This window comes from Gymnoscopelus braueri (assembly GCF_963280865.1).
Source record: "Gymnoscopelus braueri genome assembly, chromosome: 5".
In the NCBI taxonomy this organism is placed as follows: Eukaryota; Metazoa; Chordata; class Actinopteri; order Myctophiformes; family Myctophidae; genus Gymnoscopelus; species Gymnoscopelus braueri.
In genome coordinates, this window is record NC_137606.1 from 42,626,797 (window position 1) to 42,644,200 (window position 17,404).

At 40.3% G+C, this 17,404-nt stretch overlaps 1 protein-coding gene across 2 annotated transcripts; it reads left to right on the plus strand.

Moving 5' to 3' along the window:
* The first annotated feature begins 1,227 nt into the window (after positions 1–1,227).
* LOC308086043 (synaptic vesicle 2-related protein-like) lies at positions 1,228–12,873 on the plus strand. Of its 2 annotated transcripts, XM_080429368.1 has the most exons (16): positions 1,228–1,305; positions 3,146–3,300; positions 4,080–4,165; positions 4,635–4,733; positions 4,838–4,909; positions 5,062–5,186; positions 5,477–5,540; positions 5,668–5,793; positions 5,936–6,064; positions 7,174–7,247; positions 8,117–8,196; positions 9,046–9,150; positions 10,551–10,662; positions 10,885–10,966; positions 11,059–11,148; positions 11,959–12,873. In XM_080429368.1, exons 1-16 carry the CDS (start codon positions 1,235–1,237, stop codon positions 12,181–12,183), a joined length of 1,695 nt encoding a protein of 564 aa, XP_080285494.1. In that variant the 5' UTR covers positions 1,228–1,234; the 3' UTR covers positions 12,184–12,873. The 2 variants fall into 2 exon arrangements, with proteins under 2 accessions (XP_080285494.1, XP_080285495.1); XM_080429369.1 differs by lacking the exon at positions 4,838–4,909.
* Positions 12,874–17,404: the final 4,531 nt, after the last annotated feature.

Genomic DNA, 17,404 nt, shown 5'->3' on the forward strand with positions numbered 1-17,404 from the left:
GCACAAATCGGCCTCCTGGTGGCGCTATAACAGGCCCATGTGAAAAATGTGGGGCAGAGGTTCTGAATTGGCATCCAGGGAGTGTGTGTGCGCAGTTTTCTAGCGACCGGGCCAACGGTGCTGGAGATCAGCCGTTCGCAGACAGATGGACACACGGACACACGGACGGACGGACGCCGTGCAAAACATCTCGCCATGCCTTTCGGCCTGGCGGAGACCATAATTATGTAGACTATCTGCTGTGAAATAAATCCCTGACATTAAGGCCACTGTGGCCTCAGGGCATGCCATTTTTGGCACAAGGCCAAACTGGCAACGGCAGCCATGGCCTTCGTGGCCTCCCTGAAATTCCTGCCCTGGACATAAGTGAAGATTATATACATTTGTTTTTATCATTTACTCATCCCTCCATCCCTGTGCAGAAGCAGGGATAAAACATATCCCCACCAGCCATAAAAATGAATGTGGGTGGGTATGTAGGAAAAAAACAGCTCAGTGGCCTTGTGGTTAGAGTGTCCGCCCTGAGACTGGGAGGTCTGGGTGTGATCCCCGGCCGGGTCATACCTAAGACTAAAAATAGGACCCAATCCTCCCTGCTTGGCACTCAGCATCAAGTGTTGGATTGGGGTAAGTCCCTGCAACATACTAGCGTCATGTCCAGGGGGTGTACGTGTACATCAAGCTGCCTCACGCTAAGGAAACAGGAGATAGGCTCCTGTCCTATGGGCCTCAGGGCTCGGCAAGGCTTAGGCTACTTACTTACTTACTTATATCAGAAGCAGATGCATGCATCCATATCCCCCAGCAAATAGATCCCTGGCCTTTACTGTGTTTCAACCTGCCACAAGCTGGCCCTCCTATGACACCTTTTTTTTTTTTTTACCTCAGGGGATCAATAAAGCTTGTCTAAATTAATGTTTTATTTTAAAGAGTTTGAATTAAGCAAATCTAGTCTACCATTATCAATATAAAGTGTGGCATTTAAAAAAAAACAGGCCAAAAAGTTAATTCTTCACAGATAGGCTATTTTTGCATCCTTTGTTCTCCTCCTTACTTGAATACTACACATGTAGTTTAGTTCACTGATCTGACTCCGCCCCTTTCACTCAGCCGGTCTTTTGTCTGATTGGGTGTCTCCCGGTAACCTGAGATCACCTGGCAGGTTTAACCAGCACAACGGCCTCTGAGTGAGAGAGCAACAGTTTAGTGTTCACATCACAGCTCTTCAACAAACATGATGAGCAGCAACTGGAACAGATCAACCCAGTTTGGTTACAAGCAGTGGAGAGACCCTGACAGCATAAGGTGTGTAAAAGGTGTTTCTCATATTTGAAGATGGGATTTTGTTGTTGTGACCAAGAAGAACATGAGTCATTATGACCCACTTTTAATTGAGTAAATATCATCCATGGGGCTGGGGTCCATGTCAGGACAAGGAAGCCGGTTATGTCACATTATTTAGAGCGGTGTAACTTAACCCATTCAGTCCGGGAACGCATACTGTGTCATTTTGGATTTTTAGCGATAACCGTTATTTTATACTTTGGGCTATTCAAAAATAGCAGATATGCAAGCTCATATAGCATGGCACAGAGTGAGAGTTGTAGATCTGCCTTTTTATTATTTTTATCGTGAATAATTGTGCAAATCTTTGAATATAGGCCTATATGTTTTTTAAAGTGAACATTTTTAGCTCAAATCTTTGCTTCTGGGGATTCTACAAATGTCTTCTAAATCCTAACAGTTTTTTTGAAAAAAAATTATTTGGCTATAATATCAGTGGTTCTCAAACCAAATATATACAGTATTGAAATATTTACAAAAACATTTTCAAAAATAGCAGATCTACAAGCTCATCATAGCGCGGCACTCGGTACCGCTATTTTTAAATATCCAAAGAAATCTAAAGTCACATAAATGCGTTCCCGGTTTGAATGGGTTAAGGTAGGCTGACAGTAAGTAGTGATTACAGTACTGCAGCTGTACTGTTGTGATGAATTACAGTAGTTAGTTCTACTGTAGCTGTTGTGATTTTTTTTACTTTTACTATGGTAGCTGTACTGTTGTGATGAGTTTTGTATTTATTTAAAAAATGTTACTATGGTAGCTGTACTGTTGTGATGAGTTTTGTATTTATTTAAAAAAAATGTACTATGGTAGCTGTGCTGTTGTGATGACTTAGTTAAAGGGATATTTCACTTTTTTTTTAAATGGTAATTTTATCGTTTACTCAGGCTTTTGTTAGCCCCCCAGACAGTTTTTAAGTTGCTTGATTCAGTATTTAGATATTTGATATTCATTTTATCAGACACGCCCCCTATACAAACCCATTATAACTTCAAACTCCATTTTTAACGTGTTAGATTCATCAAAAACACCTGTCCTTGGTTCTGGTGACTCATCCTGCCCTCCTAATACGTGAGGGGGCTGTGTTTTTTTTATTACTTTTTCATTTATTTTCCTTTTTTTATTGTATTTAAATGTTTTCATGTTCCAAAAAAATATTTAAAATAAATGAAAAAACTAAAGTAATAGAAAAAATACGGTCTCCTCACGTATTAGAAGGACTATGTCAGGTCCTGGTGAATATCAAATATCTAAATACTGAATCAAGCAACTTAATTGTCTGGGGTGCACCCAAAAGCCTGAGCAGACGATATTTATTTTTTAAAGTGAAATACCCCTTTAAGTCTACTGCTGTAGCTATACTGTTGTGATGAGTTAGTTTACTGCTTGTTAGATGGTAAAATCCTTCAGTGTTTAATCAACTCGGAGGGTGTAAAACATTATTTGGGTCCCTTTATACACCCTCAAAGTTAATTTCACACTGTGTATTTTGTAGCTCAATATAATGCACTAACTAGGCTCTCATTACAAGTTCTATTCCCACTGCCTACAATATATATATAAATGTACTCACAGCACTCAGTCGTTCTCAAACATGTTCATGTCAAGGACCGCCAAATATACGCCAAATAATAAACATTAAAAAAATGTTATTATGTTATTATGCTATTTGAAAAGCCAAATACATCTAAAGTGACACAGATGCGTTCCCAGATTGAATGGGTTAACTCTGAAGAGTGTACAAAGGGAACCACATGGATTTGTATCACTAATAATGACAAGGTCATCCTGTTTGTAGTGTGGTGACATTCAGAGGTGCTGGAGACATTGTGACTCTGAATGATGAGCTCCAGGGCACAGAAAATGAGCTATGTACCGATACTACAACCACACATACCGTCCCCCCACAGACCCCCACCTCTGTGCCTGAAACAGGGCCTGATCCAACCCAAGGTTTGTGGCTCTCTATTGATTCTATACTGTCTATTGATGGCTTCCCGCGATGTATTGTGTGCTGTTGGGTGGAAGCCTTGAATGTTCACAACTGTTACTTTTCAGGAAATGGAGAAGCTGTGATCCAGTGATCCAATGTAGTTGTTATTTAGTCACAAGCTCTTGTTGACCCTTTTCATTGGTTAAATATTAATAAAAACCCACAGGCAGACGTAACCACTTTCGACTTTTTACCGTATTTTGGGCATGTCAATAAAGGCAAAAATGTAAATACAAAAGTGCAGAAAATCAAAATGCAGATCTACAAGCTCACAACATATCACATTGTGACAAATTGTGAGATTGTAGATCTGCTATTCCGCAATTTTTTAATAAAATAGGTCTTTGATTGATTGAAATTTGTATTAGGCAAAAATAATGTAAAACATCACAGTTACATTTATAATACTTTTCTCTAAAAGGTCCGTCCAAAAAGACCTTGCGGACTTGTTTCCGTTGAGGTCCTTGGTAAAATAGGTCATTCATTTATGAAGAAAACAAATATTAAATATGGATATGATGTTTTCCAGACAGTGACAATGATATTTAAAATTATATATATTTTCACATATAATGTTTTCTTCACTGTCAGCTCATTTCTTAATGTGGTCTAATTTTCTCAGTTTATTCAAGGCATACTGTATATGTATTACCAAATGATGTGTAGTCATGGATAACATAGCTTAATTGGCATGATCAATGAATCAGAATGTGTTCCCTTTCTCACCTGACAATTACAGGAACCCTTACAGTGGATGACATAGTGGAGGCCATTGGGTTTGGGAAGTTCCAGTATAAACTCTCAATTCTTACAGGACTGGCCTGGGTAAGAGACTAAACATATCTTACTCTGTGTTCATCAATTGCACCGTGTTGACAACAATTTTGCACAACACTGTCACGTGTGTTCTGTCAACTCTGTCTTATATACAGGACATAAAGAGCATCTAAATATTGTTTCTCAGACCACGATGAAGGAAAAAAGCATACAAGTACAAAACAAAACAACACTGGCAAAAATACTAGGATAAAAGAAGATGCATTTGGTTCTGGACAGTCCAGTGGTTTGCGAGATTAGCCACAGACAGACAGACAGACAGACAGACCTTCTAAACAGCTCGGCCCCAACAGTTCCACGCAATAAAAATGTCTATCATTGTTCATTCATTGTTGTAGTTGAGAATCTACTGTCATCAAATCTGACACCTCGTGTTGTTTCTTTTTGTTTAGTTTTTTCCCTTTAAACTAACTCAGAACTGCTGCATATTTGTGCAATGTGCTCTCTGTTACACTAGATGGCAGATGCCATGGAAATGATGCTCCTCAGTATTCTGGCCCCTCAGCTCCACTGTGAGTGGAGACTGACCGGCCTCGAGGTGGCTCTCATAACATCGGTAAGGTCTCTCTTTCGTTGTCTTTCAGTGTTCGTGGCAATGCTTCTTCAACAGATGTGAAAGTTATAATTCCAATCAGTAATAATTTACCTACATTCTGCCAGGCGGTGTTCATTGGGATGATGATCAGTTCCTCTATGTGGGGTAATGTATCTGACAAATACGGCAGGAAAATAGTGAGTCTCACATACTATTGGCTTTCATATCATAATACAAAAAATTAAAATAAATAAAGCACAATTTGTATTCTTATTTTTTAATCGTTGTGTTATTTGGGTTCGATTAAGGTATAACTGTATTTTACATGTCTGCTTTTGGTGCCAAACAGGGTCTGACACTGTGTATGGCATGGACTTTGTACTACGGCATTCTCAGTGCCTTGGCTCCAGTGTATGGATGGATCTTAGTACTGCGAGGACTAGTTGGTTTTGGCATTGGAGGAGCCCCTCAGTCGTAAGTTCAGTGTCTCATCCACTGTACCGTGTGTATGCTTAACTAAAAAACATGAAACACTCTGAATGAATGAATAATCCACATTATCTGTATTGCATATTATTCTAGCTGATATGTTTGATATATTGAGACAATTAAATGAGTGGAAATGTAATGGCATGGTACAGCCTTGTTTATACTGAGCCAACAGCACTGGTTCCACTGGAGTATCAGAGTTGTTATTTTAGCAATAACAATTACACTTTCTAACTGACTCTGAAGATAACAAAAAACATACTCCTTTGTTTAAGGGTGACACTGTACTCAGAATTTCTTCCTACGAAGACAAGAGGTACCTGCATTATGTTGATTCAGGTATTGTGATCCATATACTCCTTTAATTTATTGTGTTGTTGACAGACATATTTCATTTCAATTTGGCTTGTTTGATGCAATGCAGTGTAATGAATCTTTTTCCCCACTTGGTGTGTGTACATGTCAGATATTCTGGGCCCTGGGTGCAGTGCTTGAGGTACTTCTGGCAATTTGGGTAATGCCCACTCGTGGTTGGCGCTGGCTACTAGGCTTGTCCACTATACCGTTGATGGTCTTCGTAAGCCTCTGCTTTGTAAGTATTCTCTTAATTGTTTTTGTTTGTTTGTTTTTCTTAAAAAAATCATTGCTTTGGATCTCTCAGCCACTTGCCACTTGCTAACAAGGAAGTTCACTTGTGATGCAATTACAGCTCTGTCTTTTTCAAATTTACACAGTGGCTGCCGGAGAGCGCACGTTTTGATGTACTAAGAGGGAAAAGGGAAAAGGCTGTGGCAACAATGAAACGTATTGCATCGGAAAATGGCAAACCAATGCCCCAGGGGACCCTGGTTGCCAACCAACAGGTGAGGCTATGAATATGAGTAATGCGTAAAACATATTATTATATCCTGCAAATATAATAAAATTAATGTAAAATGTATTACAATATAAGCATATTGTTTGAATGCTATAAGAAAAGAGTAATAATAATAATACTAATTAATAAAATGCCATGCATATGCCATTGACCAACATGACTTCTCAAAGACTGTGGAAGAGCTTGTTGTTCAAAAATATCATGCCATTAGTTAAACATCCTCTCAGTGGGAGCTACAGTATAACTATCTGCATATCTTTCTGCTCTGGACTACAAGGTTAAACAGTATGAATGCTCCCTTTCTCTCACCTTCCAATTAGTCATTGGAAGTAGCCTAGTTATAGGCTGAGTCTTACTTAAATGTGTTTGTTACTGTGGTTGAGCGAGCACCACTCCTATCTGGCCTGCCGCTTGTTGCAGCATGAAGGCATGAACTTGTGTAGCTATTGAGTGCTTGTTCAGAATGGGTATATGCATGAACATCTGGCATAGCTAATGGTTGAACAGAAATGATCGGTGAGTTTTCTAATGCTACTGCAGAACATTTGTATCACCTATAAGCCACCTAGCTTGGCTCACCAGTTACAAATGACTTCTGAACATGGGTACAACACCAGAGGAGCAGCTTCTGGTAACATTATAAGAACAAAAACAAATTTTCTTAAACTCACTGGTGAATATAGGTCAATAGTACTCTGGAATGCTCTGCCCAGAAACATTTGATCTACAATCTTTAACAGAATTACTTTAAAAAAATATATCAAGAGAGATCTTGCCAAGTTACTTGTCAAGTATGTAACGGTTATTTGTGTATGTTTTTAATTTGACTGGACTGTTGTATTTGATTTTATAATGTTAATTTGTCTTTTTGTATTAATTCTTATTTGTATTGTTTTGTTTTTACTTTAATTTATTTTTTGTTGTACATGTATTGTATTTGTTTTGTTCAGGACCCCAGGAAGACTAGAGGCTCATTCATGTGTCTCTAATGGGGATCCTTTAATAAACATAAACATAGTACAACATTGTCGCCATTACAATATATGAATGCTTAAATCAAATCACAGCGTTGTTCTTTTTGGTTTTTATTTATAGCAGGAACGTGGAAGGATCAGAGATCTCTTCACACCACAGTATTGCAGGACTACTCTTCTTCTGTGGTTTATATGGTGAGCATGAATAGCACATTGCCTTTGCTACCTTCCTGCACATACGTCATAGCTGTTATTTTTTGTCTCCGCCAGGCCGAAAGGCATGGCGAGAGAGTATGTTTTCGCCCCTGTCCGTCCGTCCGTCTGTGTGTCCGTGTGTCCGTCCTGTCTGTGTGTTAGCAGCTAATATCCGGCACCGTTGGCCCGGTCGCTCCGAAACTGTGCACACACACTCCCTGGATGCCAATTCAGAACCTCTGCCCCAATTTTTTCACATGGGCCTGTTATAGCGCCACCAGGAGGCCGATTTGTGCAAAACCCATTTTTTTTACATTATGCCGACAGATTTTATCCAAACGTCATGCAAATCGGTACACAGTATCTCTATAGTCATGTGATTAACACAAATCTGTCCGATTTCCCATATTTCATCCTCATTGCCTATGGTTCGCTTCCAAAGTTTGCAGGATTGGTCCGTTTTGAAAAAAAAGCCTGAAACTATGCACGCAGCTTGCGATTTCCGTGAATTTTCACACACATATTCCCACTAGGCCGAGGAAGAAATGCCACCCTTTTCACATTGGCCTGTTATAGCGCCACCAGCAGGTCTAATTTAGCAAAACACATTTTTGGAACAAAATGCCTCAAATCATGAATGCAGTGTCTGATTGCCGTGAAAGACCTAACAATAAATGGCACCCTTTTCACATTGGCCTATTATAGCGCCACCAGGAGGCCAGAATAACGTACCTGACCTGGCGGAGACCTTTTCCTAGTTTTGATCATGTTATGACTTTTTTTTAAATATACTTTTGTGTCTTACCACCAGTGCCATAAACCAATTATTTACTAGTATTTACTAACATATTATGCTATTTAATTTTCAGGTTTGCAAATTCCTTCTCGTATTATGGGATAGTGCTGCTGACTACTGAGCTGTTCCAAGCTGGTGGTGATGTGTGTGGAGGTCAGTACAAGCCAGTGCACCCGTATCATACAGCAGTGGTTCTGCTTTTCTGCATGAGGGCCCACTTGAAAATATCAAGTGTTCGTGGCCCACCCATCTAACTGCCTTGTTAAGTGGGATCCATACTCTGCTTTTGATATTCCCTACTCGGGACATTCACTTTTATTGCCAGCAGGGGTATGTTTTATATAAAACAATTATGTTAAAGGTAAGGCAAGTGTTCAGTGTCATAGTAATACCGCTAGGATACCGATTTGATCTAATCACGAGAGAGAACTCATGATACACAGGATAAGCAAGTGAATTTGGAAGTGATGACAAAATTGAAGCCGATACATGGGTACTCTCTCCCGATTGGCTGAAATTTGGCCACCCACGTGACAATGTATATTCTGTTTATTAAAGAGCTGCAGGGACGGGCTGACCTTTGTTACTGAACAAACCACTCTACACTTCAATAGCAATGATTGGTATCAGAATTAGAATATAGTGCTTTAAAAATTTTACAAAAAACCTTTGTCTTAACCAAAAAATATCACCTTTAACCACACAAAATGTGTGGTTGAAGGTGTATTTCTTATTATTTTATTTGCCCCAAATTACACATTTAATGTGTAATTTTGGGTAAATAAAATAAACGCAAATTGTATCGTTTTCAAAAACTTTCAAGGTTTTCGGGGGGTCAGAAATAGCGACAATAGCTCACAACGTACCACATTATGAGTTTGTAGATAAGATAAATGCTCCCCCTTCTCCCGTTTTCCCTTTTTTAACAAATCAAACTATTCAGAACATTTCTACTTAATGCAATCCCTGCTAAAATAGAACTGTTTTTTTTCTTCTTCATAGTTACCAAAGGTGCCAAGATCGAGCCAAGCTGTAGCCTGGAATGCAAATATTTGACGTTAGATGACTACAAAGATCTTTTATGGACCACTTTGGCTGAATTCCCAGGTGAAAAGGCATCTGCAAGCATATATCCCTCAGCTGAAGTGTGGTGTATTGTGGTGGTGCTACTGTTGCCAATGGATAAATAATAAATTGTAAATCTAAACGCAAATACACAAAATCTATGTCAAAATGTGGAGAACAGAGCACAGAAGTCTAACTGATATAACGGATAGTAAATTACTAGAGTACTTAGATTTTTTGATACATACTTCTACTCCACTTCATCTTATTATAACATGCATTTCACTAGTAAGAGACCACACCTCTACTTAAGTGTAACAATTCATTGAAACGTAATGAGATGAATGCGGAGTGGGATTAGCAACCCAAGGTAGGGCGAGACTGAGGGTGGGTCGGTCGTCTCTGCTCCATCACTGCCCCCCTGGATTCCGAAGGAAGAAGAGCGAGAATCGAGGATGAAGGAGGAGGTCAGGGTGGAGGAGGACGACAAACTTGAAAGCAATGAATAGTATAAATAGCCGATCTACAAGCGCATTACTCACAACCCATGTTTGGTTTCGAGAGAGAGAGATCGCAGGTGTATTCATATTTTGGCGATTGCAACAAGAATTGGCTGTGATGAGTGGAGGCAAGTGTAGCGGATATGTGTGATTGTGAATGGGGAGTGGCTAATGAGTGAAGGCAGGTGTGGTAGATAGGGAAGCAATTAAGAACGGGGAGTGGCCGTGATAAGCAGAGGGTGGTCTGTACTCCTGAACTTGCGTTGAACACAACTTCAAGCTTCCCTTTAAGCTACCCAGTAGCACATAAAGTAATTCATATCAGCCTCACCTTTTACCAGCGGCATCATTCAAGTGAAGAACACATGAATGCATTACTAATGCATACGAGTACTTTTATGTTTGGTACTTAAGTATATAGATGCCAATAATTTTGTACTTTTACTCAAACAAAAACTTTTAATACAGGACTCTTACTTGTAAGTATGTATCTACATTATTGTGGTATTACTACTTTGCTCACTGATAATAACTGAAAATGCCTGTCCTAACTTTGAAGCTCAAGTTGCACACTTGCTGCTTTTTTGATTGCAGGTTGCATAAATACTTCATGCATTTAATCATTTTAGGCTACATAGGTCAGTAGATTTGCACGAGTTGCCCTACAAAGGCTAAGTGCAGTAATACACCAAGAATCAAGCTGATAAAAAATGTCTTTAAAGTGTTTAAATTGGCCAGTCAAGTAATTATGTATATATGAGGTAATTGTTTATCCCCCAAAATCATGATGGCAAATCAATGTAAGAATAATTAACTTATTGTCACAAAAATGTAGTACTCAATTAGGCCTCTGGTAACCCCATCACACTCACATAATTGAAATCTGCTTACTGGGTGGCATGCCAGATCTCAATATGTATATCTTCATCTTTTTCATTGCAGGGCTCCTTGTAACCCTTTTCGTGATTGACCGTATCGGCAGGAAGAAGAGCATGGCGTTGTGTTTCATCATGTTTTCTCTGTGTATTCTACCTCTGTATGGCTGTATTGGGAGGTAAGACCCCCCTACACACACACACACACACACACACGTACTCATTACCTTATGATATCCTGTCTAAAGCCAAATGAACGCTATCCATGTGTCGCAGATTGAGAATAGCCAAGCTATAAACTCATAAGTGGGAGAGCTTACAAATCGTCTATTTTTGGTTGCAGTGATGTTGTACAACTAAGCGTAAATAGGGCCTAATGCTCTCCCCATCTATCAATCCAGGGTGCCTCTTACAATTTTCATCTTCATCGCCAGAGCCTTCATCACGGGAGGATTCCAAGTGGCTTATGTTTACACACCAGAGGTATTGTCCATTTAAATCATTGCCATGCATGTAAAATCTACTCGTTAGATCCTTTATATTTGTCACCATGCTCTCTCCTCTCACTCCTTTAGGTGTACCCTACAGAAATAAGAGCCTTGGGAATGGGGACTAGCAGTGGAGTAGGCAGGGTGGGTGCCCTGCTTACACCCTTTGTGGCACAGGTAAGCATGGCTGACCAACCATATAGTGATTTCCAACATTTTATTTTTATAAAGCTGCAATCCAACTGTCGAACCATGTTCCCTTGTGCAAATGTCAACAATTTTCTTTTTTTAAACGGTTGAGCTATGTGGGAGAGCACATTTCAGAGGGCAGGTTCTTTCTATTTGACTTTTATCTATAATACCTCTCGTCAACCAGTAATGGTCCCACATGACCACATGATCTTTCTGTGTGGAGTTTGCATGTTCTCCCCGTGTCTCCTAGGGTAGGTACCCTCACAAAAACATGCAGTAATCCTGGTCACTATACTGCCTCCCCCTGGCCAGCCGGGGCGCCTGATGGAGGGGAAGGGAACTGGTTGGAATAACGTGTTCCTTCCACGTGCTACGTCCAACCAGGGAAACTCTCCCCTGTCAGGTGACAAGAAGGTCAGTTGGCTCTCATGCATTGAAGGAGGCATGAGCTCGGCCCTGGACTCCCTAGGTTGGCAGAGGGAAGGTAGTGCCCAGGATTACATAGACAATTGGCACTGGGTGTAAAAAATAGGGTTACAAAATCGTGGGATAAAGATTTAAAGAAAAAAAAAAAGACCACATGATCTAAATGTCTCCATAGAAGACCACGGAGACCACTTCCAACCACCGCAGTTGAGTTAGTTTTATTGTATTAAAATTGTCTACCACACACACACACACATGGATTGCAGCTTTAAGATAATCCCTTTAGTGATTGACTACAAATATGCTTCGCAAACATTGCATTTTGGCCCCTCGATGTTGCAATTCACCTTTCTGCTGGTTTGACCATAGCTACTGCTCAGGAAATCCGTATACGCATCACTGTCGGTGTACTGTGGCTGTTGCCTGCTAGCGGCTGGAGCGTCTATGGGTCTGCCAATTGAGACATCGGGCAGGTTTCTCCAAGAGACAAGTCAGTCCACAGGTGAACAGGACATGAACAGGACAAGCCAGGAGACCAATGGCCCAGTGCCCGCTCCACACACCAGCAATAACTTAGCAATGAAACTTAGCTGAGACAAACAAGAAGATGTGTCAGCACGTCGATTGAAGAGGATCTACCAAATGTCATCACTACCCAGGCTCTTACAGATGGCATACATTGCATAACACACAATGACCCTATATATTCATTGACTGGGGTTTCCCAGGAGTCTGTACTTGGTTGGCAGCCTCCTTTTTTCCCTCTTCACCAAATGTATTAGCCAATAGCCGATCTGCAACGTAAGGCACTGTGAGCTTGTAGATCTGGTATTTTTACTGAATGTTAGCATATAACATGTTAGCATATATATGACATGGGTATGTCATTATAGTTTTAAATAAATACATACAGCGGATCTACAAGCTCACTATGTGTCGCGTTGCGAGCAGTGTTTATTTATGAAGGAATATGAGGACAGGCTCATTACAAGGAGTATTGGCACCACAATGCTATTAAGCTGAGACACTTGTAGACCTTCCAAAAAGCTATGCATAAAACAACACAATTTTATGTGTGTAAGTATACAAAACAGCACAAACAACCTCAGACCACATTGTGGCACCTTTTGGCTTGCCTTGCTGTGATATTTCCAGTTTATTTTATTATTCATTCGGGTGGCCTTTTGGAAGATGCTCTAAGGCTTTCCACAAAAGAGTGAGAGAACACACATTATTTAAGAACGTTTTAAATATTTTCCTTTTTTTGTGAAGCTGTACAGTATGTTATGCAGTCAATGTTAAATTAAAGGAATATATTATATAAAGATTGTGTGGTATTATTTGCAAATGTAATCATTTAGTCCACTGTCATGTCAACCAAGTACCAGCATTTCTGCACAAGAAACAGCTGTTAACAGCAGCGCTGGAGAGCAGACACCGCCAGAAGTTGAACAAGAAACTGTACACGATGAGGACGATTTAAATGATCCCGGTAAATGGCCAGCTTCAAAACCTGAATAGAAACGCACGTTCACTATTTAGGCAAAGACATCCAGCCAGCAAGAAATCCTCAGTATGCTGAGGACAGCTAAATATTACTCCATGATTTTAGATACTTCCGATGTGAGTAGGACAGAACAGATGACCGTGATTGTGAGTTTTGCTACAACACAGGGAGGACGTGTGGAGATCAGAGAACATTTCTTGGAATTCACAGAGGTCAATGACTGTACAGGTGCCCGGTTGACTGATGTTCTTGTTGAGAGACTTAGGGAGCTGGATATCGACATTATGGATATGAGAGGTCAAGGAGAGGTCAAGGCTACGACAATGGATCAAACACTGGTGTGCAAAAGCGAGACATAAACCCGAGAGCGTTTTATGTGCCGTGCTGTGCCCATCTCTGAACTTAGAGGGGCAGCATCATTTATTTTCGCATAGTGGCAAAAGTCTACCCCCTGGCCCTGGTGTCAACTGAGTTATTTGCACAAATAGCATAGCTGAAACAACTGTAAACATGGACTTCAAATGATTGAGGTTACAATTCAACATCAATTCGTAAATTAGCAGGTTTTCAGACACAGACAAGCGGTGCTACTCTCCAAAAGTTGAACTATTGTCTGCTTGAAGCACATATGGTGGTCTATCAAAAATCACTGGACGCCGAGAGCGCGATGCTCAGGCAATGGGAAGAAGAGCGTACCAGCATGTCTTTGCCGTAGAAATGTATGACAGACAGGCACTGCCAGCTCCAAAAACGTTTTCCGTGGACATGCCCCCTTATTGTGTTTCTCTCAGTTCATTTCTAGGATTAAATTCAATGTATCGGGTGCAGACAGTTCCTAAAATGTATCCGTAACCTAACCACATGAACCCTATAGTGTCCCTAATGTGGGCATGTAATTAAAGGCAAGATCTACAAGCTCACAATGTGTCATGTTAAGTTGTGAGCTTTATTGTTGATGAATAAATTTGGTGTAGAGCAGGGGTTGGCAAGTAAGTTCGGCCTCAAGCCAATTTCTTGCTAAGCCATTATATATGGCTGCGAACAGTCAATGGCCAATTAAAAAAACTGGAACATGTGACAGACCACCTTATGTATAACTAGAAAAAGTGCTGCTCGGAGCGCAGGTCTCCGCCAGGTCAGGTAGGTAATTGTGGCCTCCTGATGGTGCTATAATAGGCCAATGTGAAAGGGGTGCCATTTCTTCTTAGGCCTTGCATGGCAATAGCCTGCTGGTGGCGCTGGTGGCGCTATAACAGGCCAATGTTAAAAGGGTGGCATTTGTTCCTCAACATAGTGTAAATGTGCGTGGAAAGTTTGACCGCAATCAGACGCTGCGTTCTTGATTTGCGGCATTTTGTTGAAAACAAGCCACTACTGCAAACTTTAGATGTGAATCTTAGCCAATCAGGATGGAATATGAAAAATGAAACAGACCCGGCTTGATCACATGACTATAGAGATCATGTGTGCCGATTTGCGTGAAATTTGGATAAAATCGGAAGGAGTAATATAAAGAAATGTTTTACATAAGTAACTGGTGGCGCTATAAAAGGCAGATGTGAAAAATGCAGGGCAAAGGTTTTTCCTTGACCTCTAGGGAGTGCGCATACCAAGTTTTACACAGATCGGTGCAGTTATAGGTAAATGAATCGGCCTGTTATAGCGCCACCATGAGGCTGACTTGAACATTTTCAAGTGGCATTTCTTCCTCGGCCTAGTGAGAATGTGCGTGCAAAGTTTCACGGAAATTGCATGCCGTGTTCATAATTTGAGGCATTTTGTTCAAAACGGAGCAGTCCTGCAAACTTTGGAAGCCATTTTTAGCCAATCAGGATGGAATATGAAAAATCTGAAAGACAAGTTTCGTTTAATGACTATAGAGATACTGTGTACCGATTTGCGTGATGTTTGGACAAAATCTGTAGGAGTACTGTGAAAAAAATATGTTTTGCAAAAAGCGGCCTCCTGGTGGCGCTATAATAGGCCCATGTGAAATTATTGGGGCAGAGGTTCTGAATTGGCATCCAGGGAGTGTGTGTGTGCGCACAGTTTCACTGCGATCAAGCCAACGGTGCGGGAGATTAGCTGTACACAGACGGACGGACACACACACGGACGGACGGACAGGGGGTAAAACATACTCTCTCACCATGCCTTTCGGCCTGGCGGAGACAATAACTGTATGCTATAAAAGTGAATAAAGTTGTGTGGGATAACTTTATACTACTTCCAGAAGAAGTGCATGTGTAGTTAGAGGTGCAGATAGAAATGCTTGTGTAATAATGTTATGCTTAGAAGTGCCACAATAGTTCATCAAAAAGTTTTAAAAGAAAGTTTTATTCTGAGACAGACTGCCGAGATATGGAAATACATTTTATTTTTTAGTTCATAGGAAACCGTTTTTAATTTAAATCCAAAAATCTAAAGATGAAAGTTGACAGTGAAAACAGAACATTCAAAGAATGGACTATATGTTCATCCTACCCGGTTTCATCAATGTGTATTTAACTCTCCACATCCTATTGATTCCACTCTTGGAAACTGCCTCATATTCCCGCTTTCAGCATGTGTCTGAAAACTTTTCCCAACAGTAGCACCATTACAGAATAAGGGTTCTGTAGACGCTGTGGTATGCTAGGTATGGTAAACAAGCAGCGTCTCATTTACAAAGCCTCACACTCCCTAGCTATTTAAATGGCCTCTTTAATTGGAAACAATATGCATAATATAGGCTCCATCCATGTGCCATGGTCCTGGAATCAGCTCCAGAAAGACATTAAACTGGAGCACAATCCCTTTGGGTGATTTTAAAAGTTGAACTTTAGACCTTAAAAACTGAGGTCTGCAGCTGTTTTAGTTGAGTTTGTATAATGTGTAATTTGTGTTTTTGTTAGGGTTGGTTAAGTTACGTGTTGCTTTGTTTGTTTGTATTGTATTTTATGTTGTAATCCTGGCTTGTTGCTTCCTTGGCCAGCTCCTGTGTAAAAGAGATAATAACCATCTCATCTCAATGGGACTCCCTTTAAATTAAGGTGAAAATAAACTTACCGCAAGCGACGTCGTGCAACGATGACAGAAGTTTTGGGTGAAGGAAATTGGATGTTCAAAGACAGACCGCCCAGAAGCTTTTCTAGCTGCACACTCACTTTGTTCCTGACATATTCCATATTCATATTTGAGGATTGTTCACAGTATAGTGAGACCCTCGTTACTTCATATTTATAGCCTAGTTCAGTATAGTTCAAACAACTGTCATCAAACGGTATTGTATAGTTTAGTGAGACTCTAGTTACTTTTTTCAGGATGGTTCAGTCAAACTGAGCCTGTCATAGTGTTTATTTTAGTGAAGGGGACTGCATGTTTAAGGGAGACCTGTCTACATACTGTGTTTGTGTGAGGAGTGGAAAGGAATGAAGCTATAACTCGGCGCGCATGTACACACATTTTCAACCCTACCATATATAGCCTATGCATTTTGTATGTTGTGTTTTGTACGTGATGTTATGCTTTTACATGATGTTATGCCTATGCATGCAATGGAGTTTCCACAACAATGTGTGTGTTAGGTGTAAGTGGATGAAAAAACAATCATTATGCACTTGTGTGCTTCCGTGTCGTATTGTGCATAATATCTCTCTGAGTCTTTGTTATTGTGCTTGTCTTTTTGCTTTGCCAGAGTGTCCGCAGGCATGTGCATGTGTGTCTGATATGAGAGACAGCTTTAGTCCAGAGATTTATGTTCTTGCCTATGGTTATTAAGAGCTCTGACATTTTAGAGGGCATTCCATGGTTCTGCCTTGGAGCAAGAAACCCTGTCCCTTCCCTTCCACAGCTCAACTTTAAACTGTGGCTGTATTTTAATTTGACCGTGTTGTTATGAGTTAGTGTGCATTAATAAGTTCACATAAAAGACAAATGGGGTTGGATAATGCTCATTTATCATGCATATAGTTCTCACAAATACTAGGTGACATTTTTAAGAATGGCAGCCATTCATGTCAGTTTTCCGTCCAACGCTTTGGTCACAGACAAGATATTTTTTAAATGATTGGCTGGATTGCAAAATAATTTGCTCTGCATGTTCATGTTCCCCACTTTAGAGGAAGAGTACACCCACAAATTATGTCATTATCTACCACTCTCATGCCAACTGAAACATTACGTTTCTTGTCCGCACAACACACAGGAAGTTTGCCAGCAAAACTTCATAGCAGCTTTCTCCAAAACAGCCTAAGCCAAGAAGGGCAAACAATTACCATAACATTACTCCATCCCGTTGGCTAATTTAAATAAACTGCATCTCTTTTT